We start from the raw sequence: 18,854 nt of genomic DNA, 5'->3' as shown, positions 1-18,854 counted from the left end.
TTCCCAATTTTGATGATGATGGTTGCCATGGAGATAAAGTGAATCCTGGTTCTGAATTGCAGGGGTTTGTGGTTTAACACTGTCTCCTATTGGCTCCCAGTCCTCTCTAAGTTCATTCAGATACACTGTCCGGATGTGAACTAGAAGCTATACAAAGAAAGTGAGAAGATCTGTATTTCCAAGTTTGTTTGTTTGTTTGTTTAAAGATCATTCTTATCTTTGTCCACAAAGGTACCTAACACCTGTGTGTGCGTTTCAAGTTTACCGCATCAGCTAAGAAAAATGCGTGCTCATTCTGAAGGCAATGTGAAAAGCAGTCATTTGACACTCAAAGGCCTGGAATCTAGTTCTGTACACCATTATCGAAGCATTGAATAAGCCATCTGAGCCCCTGATAGCCCCTCTGGAAGCAAGCTCTGAAAAAGTCAGTTTAGACAGAGTATTGGTGCTCATCTGCTCCCCGTGGCACCTAGAATGAATGGTTATCGTTTGCTTATTTGTTTGTTTATTTGAAGCAGGGTCTCACGAAGCTCAGGTTGGTGCAGAACACTCCCTAAAAAGCCAAGGCTGACCTTGAACTCTTTCCTATTCCTCCTGGCCCTGCTCTCAAGTGCTGGGATTATACAGGTGCAAGACCAGACCAGCCCTTGGTCATCCCTGCAAACCCGTGTGCCCAATTTAAATCATCCTGCGCTCGCCCAGCCACTCCCCAGGAGTAGCGGAGGAGCTGCTGGTGGCTTCTCCAGGAGCTTGATGCTGTGATAGACGCGCGCGCCCAGACGCCTGCAAAAGGCGCCAGCTGGGCTTGCAAATCCCAGCCCGGCCGGCAGGGGGCGCCGCGCCAGCGCCGGCGGGGGCGCGCGCGGAGCGGGGACGCGCAGGCCTCTGGGGGGGCCCACGGCCTCGCGGCCGGCGCCGGGGCTCCTCCCACTCCGTGGTCCCCTCCGAGGGCCAGCGGCGCGGGGCGGAGGAAACGGCCCGGAGCGGGCAGGGCGCGGCGCGCGCCCGAGGGGGCGGGGAGGCGGGCGGCGCGCGCCCGAGGGGGCGGGGGCGAGTGACTAGCGCGGGCGGCGCGTGGCGCGGCGCAGAAGGAAGGCGGCTACCCTGGACAGCGCATCGCGGCCGCGCGGCCATGGTGAGTGAGTGGGGGGCCGCGCGCCTCGTCCCGGATGGCGGCGGACGTTGGGGCCGGGGCGTGCGGGCGTAGGGCCGGGGCGCCGGCGGGTAACCGGGCGCGGGGGCGTGTCGGCGCTGCAGCCGGGGCCCAACGCTCTCCCCTCCACGAGCCGCTCGCCGAGGGACCCCGCGAAACCCGGCGCCTGGGCACAAAGGCGGAGACTGTGTGCTGCTGAGCTCGCAGGGAGCCAGCGGGTTCCTGGGCAGGCAGCGATCGCAGCCCTGAGGGAGCTGAGGCAGGAGGATTGCCGCGAGTTCGAGGCCAGCCTGGGCCACGGTGAGACACCCTGTCTCAAAAGAGCACCTCCTCGTTAAAGAGAGCCGCAGATCCTGCGTTTGTCTTCATTGGTCTTTGTCTTTTCGCAAGGGCTTGCTAAATATGTGAAGGGCATGCCCCTTTCCTTGTCCCACCTGACACGGGGCAGCCCTAGATTGTCCCCCCCTCTTCCCACACTGTTTTCGGCTCACCATCTCTTCTTGGTTGGATATTGTCTTAGCACTAAAATTCCAGCCCCCCCCTTCCCTATTGCCTCCCCCCCCCCCATTTTGTTTTCTCTATTTAAGCATGATATAATCTGGGTTTTTGTTTTTTTTGTTTTTTAGTGTATTGAATGTCTCCCTCACCAAAATGCAAGTTTTGGTGAACAGTCTTTGTCTACAGTGCCTGGCACACATCATTTATTTTTTTAAAAAAAAGTAGAGGAAAGTACTTTATGCTATGCTAAGTGGGGGGTAGCAGTCTCCTTGAAGTGAACCACTACAAGAACTGTCGATTTAATAGGAGCGATCAGAATCTAAAGTGCAGTGTGGGAGGAGAGACACGCTCTTCTCTTGGACAGGAGGGACACACTGAGCAGAATGTTAGTGGCCGCTTCATGCTTCCTCGGCCACTTGAGTCTCCTGACATCTTCTGAGTAGACAGAGCTTTTTTAGTGCTAACTGGTTCTTTCTCTCTCTCTCTCTCTCTCTCTCTCTCTCTCTCTCTCTTCCAAAGTAGACAGAGATTTTTAGTTAGGGAAAACTTCCAAGAATACTTCAACTCAGTGAAAGTCAGTGCACATTAACCTGTAGCTGGCAAGGGCAAGCCTTACAATCTTTATCCTATCTCCCTGCAAGCTCAGTAAGCATTTTCAAGTCTGTGACCAAATCAAACGATATCACTTTTGAGAAATGGGGCAGAGAGGCAGAAAGGGTGGGGGCGTGGGGGGGCTGGGTTCTGAGTAAGTGGGTCAGGTGATACATTCTTCTACACCCATACCAAGATGTCTCTGCTAACAAGTCGTATTGCAAAAAAGACTATTCAAGTCTCCCTTTTCCCCACTTGCAGCACGGTGTCAGTGGGTTGTGACTGGTGAGGGGAGTGTGTTTATTATCATTGGAGATGAACTGCTTGAAGAGCATTTACATGAGAAATTCTGAAGATGATAGAGTCAAGACTGTACTGCCTGGTGGTCCTCAGCTAATCTTGTCCAGATAGGTAGTAGAACTGAAAGCTTTGTTTTTGAAATCAAAACCAATGAACTAAACATAAATTAATGGTGCTTAATTTTGTATTTCAGTTCATATGTGCAGAAGGTTTTACTGTTAGTATTCTAGCAAAAAAAAGGAAGAGGGTTTTGTTGAATTTTCTATCTATCATCTATCTATCTACCTACCTATCTATCTATCTATCTATCTATCTATCTATCTATCTATCTATCTGTTTATTTATGTTTATTGAGACAGCCTCATAGTTCAGGCTAGCTACAAACTCTCAATCTTCCTGGCTCTATGTCCTGGGTGCTGGGATTACAGGAGGGAACCACAATACAGACACAGTGTATTCTTAATTATCTAGCTGGGTAAGCTCAACATTTTAGTTCTCCAGTGAAGGGCTAAGTGAAATGCATTTTACTTGGGGAAGTTCAGATGCCATGATGTGAAGACAACTTGGTGGAAATGTGTTAAGTGCGCCTGTGTCATGTGTCCAGTTATGGTCTGAAACCAGGGGCCTTCTGTTGAGGGTTGTGTCAAGGATGTTTTTCTCTGCTGGACAGTTAGATATGGGCCATTTGACTTGGGAGAGGTGGAGTTGCCAGTGTAATGGAGACTTTGTTAGCCCAAGAGAGTGAAACTTTGTGAACATCATCAGTAGCTCGTCATACCTTAGGTTATCAATTATGAATAATATTAGGCTGTCACTAACTCTGGCAAGGAACCATTCTAATGGACTGATACTTCCACCATTTAATTTGTAACCACTTAGTAACTTGAGAGGATGGCTTGTTTCTAAGTTGACGTGATCTACTATTATTCCTAAGTTTGAATCTCAGCCCCATATTGAACTATGTGATTATATAGACCTTGGTATTTTCTTCCATAAAAAGTGATGGTACAGCAGGCCATTGAAGTGTATAGAAATATCATATGTAGGAAGCTGATGCAGGAGGGTATAGAGATAGAGACCATCCTGGGTTTTCCATACGAGTTCAAGACCAGACAGAGCAGCAGTGATTGTCTCAAAATACAATGTTAGAAGGTTTGGAGGATGAATAAGCAAGACCATGTACTTCATGAATCCATTCTATCTAACAGAAATAGAACAGAAAGCATACAGGTGACTTTCAATTTCTGGCAGGTACATTTGAAAAAGTAGAGACTCAAAATACATTTCAACATTTAACCCTCTCTGGGCAAGCGTCACTCCCACATGCAACCAATACAAAAAGGTTAAGGGATTTTACACAAGTACAAAATCTTCAAAATTACGTCCTCGGCATGGTGGTTATTGTTTGTAATCCCAGCACTTAAAGAGACTAGAATGAAGGGTTGTGAGTTCAAGATTCCCCTAGGCTATAAAGAGGGATCCTGTCTAAGGCTATAAAGAGGGATCCTATCTAAAAGAAAGACCTTCCTCCTAGTATTTATACTCACAGCACATGCCAGGTCAGGGTGGCTGAATTTTGGTTGCTCATAGGCAGATGCTTTGGAGGTCACCAGATTGGACAGACAGCTCTCAGTAGCACACACATCCAAAGTTATCTCTTATCTCTGAGACCCTTTCCACTCGTGAGCACCTGGCTGCCACCTTAGACCCAGCACTAGGCAGATGAAGCCTGCTCACCTTTCAGCCTCCACCCAACGCTGCTGGTAATTCCACCTGCTGTCTAGGTTACTGTGTCAGAAAGCTGATTCTTGGTCCATTTTTTTTCTTTCATGGTTTTTTTTTTTTTTTTGGTCCAATATTCTCAGGTTTTGTTTGAAAATAGCTCTTTGCCTTTCTCACCTCCACCTCTGCTCTCTTTCTTCCATACTTTCCACTCCTACAGGTCTCTACTTTTTTTGGTCTCTTTGATTTTTAACTTCATTTCTCTGCAGAGAAATGCCATTCTTTGAATCTCTGGACCCCACGTCTACCCGTCTCCTTATTGTTCCCTCTGTCCTTGTTAAATCATAGTGGTTTCTGTTGTATAGCTCATTTTTAACATTCAAAGAATATTCATTACTTTAAATGACAGCCTTGTAGTAAGGTGATCCACCCAAGAAAAGGGGGGGGGGGAGGGAAGGCCCAGAAAGAAAAAAAAATGAAATTAGTCTAAGAACTTCAAAAACATTAGTGAATGTGAGCTTTATTTAATCTTTGAAACATCAGTGGCGTCAACTACTAATAATCACGAGCACAGTGGTGACCTCTCACTGATACTTTGTGAGAAATGGAGTGCTCTGCTCTGTGCTGCGTGCACAAAGATACAAAGAAGCCAGACACTCGACAGGTGGTCAGCAAGTCCAGCTTTCAGTGCTGGCTGGATTACCCACAAGTTCCGTGCCCCTGGCCAGGTCACTCTGACACACTGTTCACCCACTTTCTAAGTGGGGTTAATCTTTAGCATGAGATTATTTTGTAAGCATCAGACGGGACTCAGTCCTGTAGCTATTGATTCCCAGGGCAGGGCTCTGGCCTGCAGATTCCTGTATCTGTGTTCTTATGGCATCTGTGGTTAGACCTCCTGTAACCAGGCTACCTAAAACCAGAGCCATACTTTTTCTGTACACACACCAGACCCTCTCACACCTCAGCATGGCTACCTAGCAATCCACTCAAGCACTCTTGGCCCTTTCTAAGCCTGTACTTAACTGGTGATGTCTTTTGTCTTTGCATCTCTTTCTGAATTCAGACTTGGTTGAGGACAGACAGGCTTTGTCTGTGTCATTCAGTAGTGTATCAATATCAGGTGATCACATAAGGCCGAGGCTGGCACATCTTAAGCATTGACCATTACTGCATGCTGATAGTCTGAAGGTCAGAACTCCTTATTCCCATGCTGATTCTCCTGCTCCTTATCCGTAAGGGTGTACTAAGAGATAACCATTTGCTTTGCAAAACCGCAGAATACTCCTCCAGCTGGTGGCGTGTCTTAGCCCTCAGAAACAGTTGGTTTAGCACAGTGCAGCCAGGCCTGGCCTGCGCCCGAGTTATATTTAATAAGTAACCTATATTTTATCCTGAAGCTGCATTTGCATTTCAGAGTCACATTTGTGGTCATACTATTACTTTAAAAGACAAAATCTATAATTGAATCATAAGTTCTTACTGAAAGCAAAGCACACATTTCTGTAAATGCATCTAATAACATAATTTGCAGAAGAGATCAGGTTATATTCTTGTTTACACATAATGAAATTTATAGTGCTACTTTCTTACTGAGATTAAAAATGAGTATTTTTCTTAATAGAAGCCAAGCCACGATTCATGGGTTTTCTGGGAAGCTTTTCACTCTACATTATTTTTCGGTAGTTGGCCATTTAATTATAACTTAAATGCACAGTAGGCTGGGGAGATGGCTAGTCAGTAAAGGGCTTCTGTGAAGCCTGAGGACCTGAATGTAGACTCCTGGCATCACATAAAACAAACAACCCTAAAGTGAGGCCTGGTGCTGAGCCCTGCAATCCCAGTACTGTGGGGGCAGAGATAGGAGCACCCTGGGGCTTGCTGGCCAGCTGATCTGACTGCATTGGAAAGCTCCAGATTCAGTGAGAGACCCTGACTCCAAACATGGCACAGGGACAATTTAGGAACATCTCTGACATGAGCCTCTGCCCTCCCTCTGCATATGTGGCAATACTATTTTGTGTTATTGAATATTTTATATTTGAACTCATTTAAACATAATTAGGCTTTAATATAGCTAGAACATCAGATGTCTTTCACTGTGTTTTTCTACAAAACTATTTTGAAGTTTTGAAGTTTATATATAACTATTCTGAAGAAAGTTAAATTTTACAGCACCTGAGCTTACGTCATAGATAAGAAAGCTGAGTTTGAAAGAAGAGAAATGCTTTGTTCAAGGTCACATACAGAGATCTGAATTTTCAGGCCCCAGTGTACCTTTCTCGCTACTCCATATACCGTTATCCACAAGCCAGTCTGAATGTGCTTTCCTACGTGTTTATAAACAAGTCAGCGTGTTTATAAAAAGCGGGCAAGTTTCCTGAGTAGTCTCCACCCTGTGAGTTATGGTTGGACAGATGTGGGCACGCATGTGGACACATATGCAGGTTCATTCTCTAACATGCCTCCTAACAGAAGTAGCTTGGATTTAGGATTCTTTGTTTTTGTTTTCAGAAGTTTTTTTAAGTATTTGTAAACACATATCCTAGCATGATGATAGATCTTAAGGGTGGTAATTCTAAACACAGGATTTGTTTATTTTTCATAATGTACCTTGTATACACATATTTTTACAAATACTTCTCTTTCAACTATTGCATGGGGTCAAGTGTGGAATATTCTACTGTGGCATTATGTTAGCACTTAAAATGTTTTAGATAGTCAAGCCGATTATATATTGACATATTATTTATAGATTGTATATATTATACATATATACATACACACATTTAAATAATACGTAAGGATTCCATTTTAATTTAGTACACACAGAAGTGGAACACACAAGTGTTTTTTGTGTAACTGGAGCAGCCGTACGGTAGACGAACAGCTCTCACGTGAAATCAGGCAGTCCCTGGTTTGATTAGTGACTGTAATGTTGAGACGGCCAGAAAGGACAACCAACGGTAGCTTTGCACATATTTCATGTCTTAAGAGCTTATCATTTGGTCGTAATTCTGGTGTTTTAAAGATGTGAATATGTTGACTTTTTCATGTGATTTAGCAGAACTTAGAGAGATCTTTGAATTCCGTAGGTATTAGGACTACTTGGAGACTCTTACCCACTTGACAGGATCAGAACATTTATTAGCCATCACACGAAGGGGTTAGAGTTAAATGAACTCGTGCCTTTAAAGAAGACAGTGTGTCTGTAAAGCAGAAACGTTGTTCCTTTGGCTTTGCTCAGCGTTTGTTTTGAGGCAGTTTACAAGGCTGGCTGGCCTGAAACTTGTCTCTACCTCAGCCTCCCCAGCGCTGGGATGACCGACCGGTGTGAGCACCGTGCCTGGCCATCTGCTTCCCTCTGTGTCTGGAGAAAGAAGCAGCCTGTGTGGAATCCCTCTGCCTCGTTCTTGGGGCCTTCCTTAGACTGCCCGAGGGAAGCCCCTCCCCCCTATACCCACAGCTTTCCTGGTTTGAAGATCAAACTCTTTAGCCCTTGGTGGGTCAGTGGCAATGGGCAGGGCGCTTTTCAGCCCTGGAGAAACGCCTCAAGGGCAGCCCACCCAAATCTTTCCTGGGGTCTTCCCCATCCTACTCCGGAGGCTGAACAGTTGTTATTCCTTTTACTGGCAGGACTCTCAGGTTCCTTTCTGGCCTTCATTTCTGGCGTCCTGACTCCTAAAAAGAAATGTCCTTCATCACAAGTCATTTTTCGATTTACAGTCTGAAGTCAGTTTCAAATGCCTGAGCAGCAGCAGCCTGCTCTTGACACCAGTGCCGGAAAGTCCTACCCCTGCTGCTAGAACACTATTCGCTCCTCTTGTCTTAACTCTTATAACTGAAACAGTGGAAACACCCCTCTGTCAGGACTTTCTACAGAGAACTCTAATCTTTTTAGCACTGGCCTCGAGTTTGTAACGGAGCCCAGCCCTCAGTGCAGGCTTTGGAGTGAATAGTTTGCTTTTGTTCTTCCTTTGAAGGAATGAAGTACACTCTCTGTAACTGAGTAACTTATTTTTTAAAACTGCTTTCAGAGAAACATAAACATCTTGTCTCCAGAGGGAAGAGCCTGGGGGCTGCATGCCAGGAATCCAGGCACACACAGATTTAAAATCTGGTGCTCTAGAGCTCAAATAATAAGAGGTCCTGACTTGTTGTAAAGTGTTCAGTGCGTACTGCAAGGAGTCAGGATCTGTCCGGGAACAGGACTGGGCTGATTTAAATGTGTGGGGAAAGACATTACAGTAGATGTCACAGGTAGAAGAAATAACCAGCTAAGGCCTCAGAAGGTAATGACCCAAAAGGATTTGAGAGACATTGTCCTGGGAGCACTTTGTGGACAGGGCTGTGTGTACACAGAGCCTAGCTCACGCTAGTTCAGTAAGGTCTTTAATGTGGACACTGTGGGCTTCATGACAGGGAGAGATGATTCAGGCCGGACTTAGATGAGTGCTAAGCTTGAGAGTACGTTGTTGCTGTTAGATTTTGAAGGAGGTAGAGAATGGTCATGTACTAAGGATATGATTTAGAGAGGTTAACCTAGCTACCATACTGTGTGGATGAACATCAGGAGGGGGTTATATAGGGGCTGAGCTAATGTGCTGATTCTTTTTACTTCTTTTCATGATTGCTTTTTTAATTTTCTTCAGTTGCACACTCTTGGATTCAGTTCCTTGGTCTCCATGTCTCCCAAGTTGTTTAGCCATGTGAAATCCAGCATCCTCCTTTCTAAAATGTCATACTGAGTGAAGAGTCAGCCAGATAAGACAGGGCATGCAAAGCCCTTCCAGATAGGAAGTGGGCAATTGGTCACTGCTGCTGAGGCATATCCATCTTCATAGCGGTGACATCCTGTATGCATGAACTAGAGATGTTTTCAACTCTCTTGATTATCTAAAGACATATGCATTTTAAAAACACTATATCCCTATGAAGGTGATGTTAAATTTAATATTCAGGAACCTCCGCCCCCCAAGAATGAAAAATATGGGAAGGTTTCATTGTCTCTTCTTCAGATCCCTGAGGCTTCAAGAATTCTTTTAAAGTAACTGGTGAGAAAGGAAAACCTGGAACACAGCTCGCCCACGTATGCTTCTTCAAAGCCATCCTCTTAGTGAGTGGTTCTCCCAGAAAGGCACTCACACTGTAGCCAAGCGCCTGCATTTCGAAAACTGCCGTGGATTTGAATAACAGCTTTAGGCAATCCAGAGAAGCCTCTGGTAATCAGACTAAGCCAGCGCTCTTTACTCAACCTCCCACATCAAATTGCCTGACTTGAGCGTCTTAGTGGTGCTTAGCCTGAGGCCTTAACCCCTAAAAACAGCCTTCTAGAAAACAGGTCTTCCGTTCTCTGCCTTTCCCACTGGACTCTACACGCTTTTTCAGTTACTAAATCTAAGCATAGCAGATAATGGGACGTGTGTGTTAAGGGAGTACGTTGCTTCTCCTTCTCTTGTCTGTCAGTGTAGAGGTGATGACCACTGGGGAGATTTTTAAGATGTGAGGGAATGAAAGAAGTGAAGAGGCAGAGGCTTTTATCATGGAGGGATTGCTGGAAATGTGTTCTGGGAGCCAGAACCCAGCAGCCTGGCTGGAGTGGAGTTACTGGATAAGAACTGGGGGAAGACAAGGGTTGGGGGGACTTTGAATCATGCAGCATGGAGCCTCTGGTTCTCTGGACAAAGTCCATGTTGCCCTCCAGGATAACACGTCATTGCTTGGATATCCAATATTCTATGGTCTTGCCAAAAGAAAAGTGAAAAAAGTTTTCACAGAGGAATTTTGTTGGTACTTTTTCTTCCTTCCAGAAGTTAAACTGAGTATTTTACCTGCATGCTTGCAAACCTTTCCTAAACAACATGCTAACCTAGGCCAGCTTGCTAGCAGCAGGGGTATCTTGGAAACTATATACTTTGTAATCACGTGTAGGATGTGTATGCATTGTGAAAATATACAGTATTTGAAATTTCTGAGGCTTGGTGTATGCCATTGGGAAAAAACAGGTTAGTACTGGATTTTTGTGCCACTGTACAGACCCAAATGCAGTCTCTTCACTTTTCAATATTTTAGGAACTTTTTTTTATCCAGATTGTGTAGAGATGTGAAAATTAGTTTGTATAGTCATTTGGGAGACAACGTTCTGTGACTTTAATGAATTGGTAGAAACCTTTTCTTTGGACCTTCAAGTGCCTTCATGGCTCAGACCTCTTCCAAGGAACAAGTGGACAGACAGATGTATACATCTGTCCCCATGGGCAAGCCAAAGCACAGGAATGGGGCCATGTCTAGCATATTAACAAACAGGACCCGACTTCTGGTCATGATTATCACAGGAAGGAGCATTCTTGGATTTGCTCTAGCAGCGTGAAAGGTCTCAGAAGACAACCAGATGAGGAGGGCAGGGGGAAAGGGATTGGTGCCAACGAGAGATGTGTTATGACACAGAGGAATATGGAACCACGTGGGGCCCGTCAGCTCTCCACCTGACAAGATGTAAACTCTAGATCATTAAAAAGGCTAAAGGAAAATGAAACTTAAAAACCATTAGAAATAGAGGATATGGGATGGGTAATTTCTTGACATAAACTATAACATGACATTTAGGCTGGGACTGTAGCTCAGTGGGAGCGTGCCTGGCCTGGGTGAGAAGAGGCCACAGGTCAACCATGAGGATGATGGAAGGAACTGCAGTGACTGTAACAAAGACGTAGCAAGTAGGATACTCGATGACTTTAAAGCAGGAGACCCAGCAGTCGGTGAAACGCGTGGAAGATGGTCATAGAAATGACAGCTCACTGAAGAAGCAGCTCTTGTAGCACGCTAATTAATATGAAAAGACATGCACAAGTCCCGCTGTAATGTGGAAATGCAGACTCATACACGTCACACCCATGAACCTGGCTAAGATTAAAAACTGACAGAAAATTTCATAAATATTTTAGAGCAATATAGTCATTTTCACAGAAAAAAATGTAAATGCATTTCCTAAACAGCATAGCAATTGCACATCTAGATTTTCCCCAGGGAAGCCTTTACTTATAAGTATTGGAGATTTTATATAAAGCAGCATTTTTGGTAATCACGAAGTTGGAAACAACCTAAAATATCCATCAGGAAATATATATTCTATTCCTGTGGTAAAATACAGCCCATGGATGAATGAACTGGATTTCAGGTTTCACCACGAGCAGATTCCATCAGATACTGGATGACAGAACACACTGTAGACACGTATGCTGAGCTGTGACGGTGTGTGGGGCCTCCACCCAGCTGCTCATTTTGACTGTCATGATGGGTCTGTCACAGACTGGGGAGTTGAGCAAAGGAGCGAGCGGTAGCTTTGCTGTTCGTGCCACTCATCCTTGATGATACATCCTCGATACATTTTGTGCATATATGTGTGTGCATGTATGCATGCATTTGTGGAGGCCAGAGGACAGCCTCAAGTTGTTCCTTGGGAGCTGTCTATCTTGGTCTCTGAGACACGGTCTCTTATTGGATCTGGAGGTGGGCCAACCAGATCCCTGGAACTTTATGGCCATGCAGACTAACCTCTTGGTGTGTTCCAGGCTGGAACCTCAAGTGGATACTGCCACAGCTGGTCACTTTACAGACTGAACGAGCTCCCCAACCCTGATGATATATTTTATCCTCTACATTTAAACACATCTGCATCGTTCTGCACAGTTAAACATAAATTTACATTGAGGATATATGTCATGTCTGAGGTCCAAGGTCTGCCCTGGGTAAGCATATCTGAGAAGGATGAGCCACTGCCAGGAGGCGGCCTTTTGTCTCGGTGGACTCTCATCTGGCCTCTTGGCTGAATCAGTGTCCAAAGGGAAGTTTTAGAAAACTGAACAACATGGTTGAATGCTGATTGCCCCCTATATGGAAAGAGAGTGACCAGATATACAAGCAATTAATCTCACCTTAGCGATAAGAAGCATACTTGTCACTCACTCCCACAGCGAGCTGGGAGTTGGTTACCGACAGGGAAACTGAGGCAAGCTGTAGAAAGGAGGTTATAGAACAAGGAGAGCTCTGTACTCAAAGTCCATGTGCTTTACACCTTTGAATTCAGGCGGGGAAGCCATGTCCTCTCTCTGTTCTCCTCCACAATTAATTCTCCACTGTGTTGGTTTTGAGAACAGCCATGACTGCCTTCCCCAGTTAAACCAGAGAGCTGAGAATTTGTCCTAGTGCTAAAACGCTTACCTAGCAGGCACAGGGCCCTGGACTGGTGCCAGCAACAAGAACTAACACACCAAGATACTTCACCTGCAAAGTCTGCCTCTCCTCGTTACACCACTGTGTATCCTCTCTCGATTGTTTAAGGACATCACTGTTGAGGGCTGGGCTAAAGCATTTGTCATGCAAGCCTGCTGACCTGAAGTCAATCTCCTGAGTCCATGGGAAGGTGGAAGGAGGACCATAAAGTTATCCTCTGATCGCAGCACAGCACCGTGGCATGCATATGCCCCAACACACTCATCCCCTGACAATAGCAATAATAATAATAACAATAAAAGTAGTACCTTATTAAGTTATTCATTAGAATGAAATAAGGCCATCACTTTTGAGGTGGGCTGTTAATTAAAGGCTATTCTTCCTCTTCTACAGTGCCACTCCTTTTTGTATCTAATTCATGTGGCGGTGGAGTTGTAAGGCAGAGACAGTGTGCCTCACATTGGGATTTGAAAACGCAGAACACTGAAATGCCTGTCTCCTCCATGTCAACTTTGTGCCTGGAGCTGTCAGAGATGGTTTTACAAACATGCAAATTATTTAATCTCCCAGCCATGCTGTTGTGAGGTGGTGATTTTTATCTCACAGAGAATGAAGGACCCACTCAGAATGTTTCTTCGAGTGTGCTCTTCATGTGAGAGCCACGGGTATGCTGTTCTTTGTGAATGGGTGCTGAGCAGAATTACCGTTCCCGCAGACAGCAGCTGCTCCTTGCTGTGAAGGGAGCAGGGGAGTCTCCTTGCTTAAGGCCTGCTTCCCTCACTTGCCAAGGAGGAATGGCGATGCCCGTCTAACAGAGAGTAGAGCTGAATACAGTGGTGGCCTGTGTTAAAGTCAGTGCTTCATTTGAATACAGTGAACACTTTCAGGCAGTGTTATCAGTCATCTGTGTGTCCTATAACTCTGAGACCTCACCTTAAAATGAACAAAGTACAGGAAGTGGGTTCATGATGGCTGTAAGTAGCTAATACCGGAGAATTAACAGCTGTGAAAACACCAGTGAAAATGTGAAACGGATGGAAAGCAAATTTCACAGCCATTAGTGCACAGCAGGGACGCTGGACCCATCTGACGGAGATGGTGGCTATGACCAGAGACGTTCAGTCATGGACCCACCCATGCCTGCTTCTAGCCAGCAGTAATACCTCTTCGGTAAGCAGAAGGCTCAGAGAAAAGAGGCCATGGCAGATGTGGGTGTGTTTTTCTAGGGTAGCATCTACTGTAGAGTTAAAGTGCTGCATACAGTCACAAAGCTTAGGCACCAAATCCCCAAGAAGGAACATCCTCTAAGAGAAGCAACAGTTACCAAGGAACTCTGCAGACACCATCGGCTTGGTGGATGTGAGCAAAGTCTGTCTGTAGCCCTACCCTACAGCTAACCCTAGTTAGGTCCACTTGAAGGAAGAATATTAGGACGAGTTTTAGGTTCAGGCAAAGGAATTGGTTCTATCCATAGAAATGTGTACTTAGAACAAGAGAGTTCTAGCCCACTCTGAAAGTGTTTGCTTATGTTGTTGACAAGTAGAATTATAAATTAATTCACAATATAAATCTGAATATAAGGAAGGTTTGATCTTTAGCTATGCTGGTAATACTCTATGTAAAGTTCACGTGTAATCAGACTACCATCTGCAGACTGGTGCAATCCTGCCCTCTTGTTTCCATTGCTGGACACTGGTAAAGGCAGAGGTCCTAGTCTGAGTCAGCGACCATGTTAGAAGTATGTGTGAAGGATAACCCTGAAGTATACTTTCTTAGGGACTGTAAGGTAGGGATGGATGTTGTGATATAGATTGGTGTTCCATGAACTCTTAATAATAATAATAATCCCTGTTCCTGGTGAGAAATGTTTTAGCGGCAGCTGCTTCCACCATCACAGGAAGGAGGTATAGAAGAGATAACTGAAGTCCAAGGCTTTCACCCAGAGTCCAGAGGGGAACCTAGATCTCTTGCTTCCTGTCCTGGTGCTTCTGCCTTGTCATAGGAGGGACCATCAGTGTCACAGTGAAACATTCATTTTTAAGGCTCCTGTGGAGTTAGGAGAAGCTATGACTATGTAGAATTTTATTTAATATATGAGACATTGCACCCCTCTGTATCTTGACTTCTTGTTAAATGTGTGCAAGTCTTACAGACTTAACAGAAATAGCCTTTGCTCTAAGGATGCTCTCCTAGATAGAAGTAAGCACTGTTGGCGTGGTCAAGTGGCTCTTTGAAGTTGAACGAGTCCTCCATTAGAGGAGTCTAAATGCTGGAGAAGAGCAGACTAAGATGAACAATTTGGTGAGAAGTGACTGTGTAGTGAGCACCCCAAGCCTCTTTTCTCCCCACGTCTTTTAGTAGACAGAGGCCCTGTACTAGTGAGACTGTGGGCATGTGAACAGTGCCAGCTGCCTCCTCCCACACTGCCCGCTTGTCTAGAGCAGCAAAGGAGACTCCACTTAAAATCAGTTTCAGATATGTGTGGTGGAGCATGCAGCCCTGACCAAGCTTCACCTGTAAGTGGGATTGTCCCTGCATCTCCTGTGAGTCACAGAGGGCACCTGCTCTGGCAGCTCACCTGCTCAGCCTGACCTTTCTGCCAGGCTTGCTGCCGGCTGCCACAGACAGCTACATTTCAACCCTTGGGCTGTTTTATTAAAGCTACGCAAATGACTTTGCCTTTCTCTTTCCTCACCAGCAATAGTTTGAGAAAATAGTCAGTCTCGCATCTTTTTCTTTGGCTTCTCTAATATACCCAACCCCAACACACATTTTCTTTACCCAATCAGATGGTAACTGCAGGTCCCTGCTGCTCCAGAGACTAATTTTGGCTCCTATTGGAGAGGCAACTAGAACACTGATCAGACTGAGATATCAGCAACAAAGCACCCTGTCCTGAAAACATTTCTGCTAAAGGAAGAGCCAGGCAGGGTTGTCCCTCCTCTCTCTCCTTTGTCACCACCACCACCTGTTGATGTTTCTGGATTTATGTCTTCTCTTTTCCAAGGTGGAAGAAGAAAAAACACTACAAAGCTTTCAGAGCTGCACTAACCACAGCAGTGGTATACTCTAAATGACACAGCAGTGGTATTCTCTAAATGACACAGCAGTGGTATACTCTAAATGACACAGCAGTGGTATTCTCTAAATGACACAGCAGTGGTATTCTCTAAATGACACAGTTCTAAGAAAAGAAAAAAAGAAAAAAGAAAAGAAAGGAAAAGAAAAGAAAAAAGAAAGGAAAAGAAAAGAAAAGAAAAGAAAAGAAAAGGAAAAAGGTTGACAGTTGAAAAATGAGATGAAGATTTCTGTGTAGAAAATACCTTAAAACCATAAAATCATAATGTACCAAGTAGTGTACTTGTGTGTTTATCTTGAGAATCAGGTAGTTTCCAGTGGTTCCTTTAGGAACAGATCGAGACACATACTTTACAAAGGGGATTTGGTAATGCTTTCCTATACATGTGGCTTTGAACAGCTGGGCTTTTCCTTTTTTCAATTTTTATGTTGCATTTATAACTTTGAGATAGGGCAGGGTGGGCTTGAAGCTGTTTTTACTTAGCACTTTAAAGAAGATTGGAACATACAAGCTTTCCCTTTTGAACGACGTTGGAGGAGTGAGGCAGGGTTCCTGCAGGCCACAGAAGCCCCTGTGAGGCCACTCACGTTGCTGCTGTGGCACACATCATTGCTACTAAGGCCGCAGAAGCATTCTCTTTCTGAGCTGGAGGGGCCCTCTCCTCTAAGACATGGAGAGCAGATACAGAGAAAGACTATACATTGATTTCTCTGGAATATCTAGTCAGGAAATTGAAACATTGGCCTGTGGGATTTGGGAACAAAGTTATCAGGCATTTCATGCTAACAAACCTCTCTCCACATAGCTGATTAATCAGCTCAAGGTCCCTTTTGTGAGTTTTGTGTGTTTGTTTCAAAATCCGTGATAATTTTGCATTTTCTGCTCCTTGGTCAGCAATATCTCAGGGTCAGTTCTTTTTGTCTGAGCCCGGCACTCTTCCTACCAGCTCTGAGATTGGGAGATAAGAAAGAACAAGAGGAGAGCAAACACTTGCTAGCTTGTCTCTTTAAAACTGCGAGCCGGAGAGGGCCTGGGAGATCCCATGCTCATAACAATGCACGACTCTTGTACAGTAATTGTAAAAAGTAGCCTCCAGAGGCTGAGTAAGAGACATAAAATGATTGTTTAATTAGGATCATTTTGTACTACACAGCGCTTTCTACTGCCTAATGAATAGAAATATTTATAGTAAGAATGGGGGCACTCATAGTTCCTTAGCGTGCTTATTTAGACAGCATCAGAACAGTAGCCAAGAGAAAACCTACGACAGGATTGCTGATGTTGCTGATTTCTGAAAATGGGCATCAAAGTCTTGCATTTATATGATTTTGACAATATTTTGGCAAAGACTTTGGCTTTGTCACATGTGTGTAGCTCATATTAATTTTGTCTTCTGCTCCCATCATGTATAGACAGACACCTGTCACCACCTCCTTCTTCCCGCCCACAGAGGTCACATCTATTGTCCACATTGCCTTTGACCCCTTACTGATGAACAAATGATACATGAGCTGGTAGCACCCTTATGGTGCTTAGAGCTGGCTTGCTTTACCCTGTCACAGAGGCCAAGGGGAATGAACTTCCTGGCCTCTGAACCCACAGCCCAAGCTTCGTTTGGCAGCGACCACTAATGGTGCCCACTTGACATTGTCTCCATGGAAAAGCTAAGGGAGAGGTGTAACATTCCTTCAGCTTGTAGGAGAGACTGTGGTGAGGGTCAGCTGTCACTTTAGTGATGATATCCTGCCAAGCAGAAGAATGTGTCCCCAGGGTTGCACTCAGCAGGGCTAGAGCCTGTTCCTCAGCAGTCCTTATGAGCTGACTTCACAGCCTGAGTTAAAATACAAGGTATTTCTCGGGTTCTCTTGTCTGAAGTAGCAGTTTAAAAAGACATCTTTTTGACTTTGTCAAAAATATATTGGAATGCTGTGGATATCTTTGTAATCTAGAGCTTTGCCTAGAAATAATACAGATCTGACCTTTGCTTGGAGAATTAGGAATAAAACCTGACCCATATTTTCCCATGAAATCATTAGAAGCCTTGCATTGTTTCATATTCAAAGGGACAGCACTTGTCCCCGAGAAGCACTTGTCCCTAAGAAGTGCCGTCTGCTTCCCTCTGCTCTGCACTTGACAACCAGAGCACATGCGAACACAATTTCCTTTCATTGCTGCTGCTGCTTGTGAAAGAGCCTCATTCTTCCTGTGTCCCCTAAGTTCTGAAACTGGCACCGTTCTGGCTCTTCTGAGTACGGAAATCTGGCTTTGGCTTAATTTCCAAGGAGTTTTATATTAGCTGCGGACTTCCTGTGGAAGCAGAGATTGTAATGCTGTGGCAAAGATCTTGACCTAGTAGAATTGCTTGTTGTGAAACTGGGGCTCCTTGTTTAATGTGTAGTAGACTTCATTTTACTCTGTTAATATTAAGTTATTGAGTATCTATTAATAAGACCAAAGTGTTATAAGAAAAATGTTTACATTTTATTTCCATGCTTACACTTTTTGTAATTATTTAAATTAATTTGATTGTTTGCATTCAGTGCACACAGTATGTTACATGAGGACAGTTTCATAGGGCACTCGCCATATACTGAGCATGTCCCGCTAACCCCCTCCCCCCCTCTTCTCACCCATCTCTCCTCCCTTTGATTGACTTTCTTCTAGAATTTTCCCTGTTTCCTCATCATGTATGTATAGACAGTTTTACATATCTCTGTAAAATCTACCAACCCCAATGAGAGAAACATTAATATTTGTATTTTTTAAGATTGGGTTAGTTTGCTTACTGTGATTATATCCAGTCACATCTCTTTCTCGAAAACAACTTAGTTTTTCATTATTGCTAAAACAAAGTCATCCTGTGCATATTCTGTGTTTTCTGTTACTTAGCTATGTAAGTGGTGTGCTTCCGGAAGCATTGATGAGCCTGGGTCTCTGGGGTTGCTGACTGGGGTCCTTCGGGAACCCTGAGCTCCAGGAGCTGGGTCATATGGTGGATCTAGTTTCTTTTGTTGAGGAGTCCCCACGCTGACTCCCACAGTGACGGACCAGCTTTCACCCCACCAACTGTGTGTCCTCACTAATGTTTGTTGTCCTCCTGAAGACCAGTCTGCTTTGGGTGAGATGGAGTCTCCGGATCGTTTTCATTTGCGTTTCTTTGCTATTCAGTGAAGAACCGTGACTTCTAAATTGACTAGGTAGTAACTAAATTTGTATATGTTTTTATGAAATATACTTGATGAAATATATTTAATAAAACTCTTTAACCTCTGAGTTAAT

The 18,854-nt window shown here is 44.5% G+C and overlaps 1 protein-coding gene across 2 annotated transcripts in view; it reads left to right on the top strand.

Annotated features, from left to right (window-relative positions):
- Positions 1 to 1,064: 1,064 nt before the first annotated feature.
- The window catches only part of Elovl2 (ELOVL fatty acid elongase 2), a 37,064-nt gene continuing 19,274 nt past the window's right edge, over positions 1,065 to 18,854 (top strand). Inside the window, exon 1 of one of the 2 annotated variants that reach the window (XM_021180182.2) lies at positions 1,065 to 1,135. In XM_021180182.2, the coding sequence (XP_021035841.1) occupies positions 1,133 to 1,135 (3 nt within the window). In that variant the 5' untranslated portion in view covers positions 1,065 to 1,132. Of the gene's footprint in view, positions 1,136 to 1,292; positions 1,454 to 18,854 lie in introns of those variants that run through there. The other variant, XM_021180183.2, reaches the window with a different exon arrangement.

This window comes from Mus caroli, chromosome 13 (assembly GCF_900094665.2).
Source record: "Mus caroli chromosome 13, CAROLI_EIJ_v1.1, whole genome shotgun sequence".
Classification (NCBI taxonomy): Eukaryota; Metazoa; Chordata; class Mammalia; order Rodentia; family Muridae; genus Mus; species Mus caroli.
This window is presented reverse-complemented; position numbering and strand designations above follow the sequence as displayed.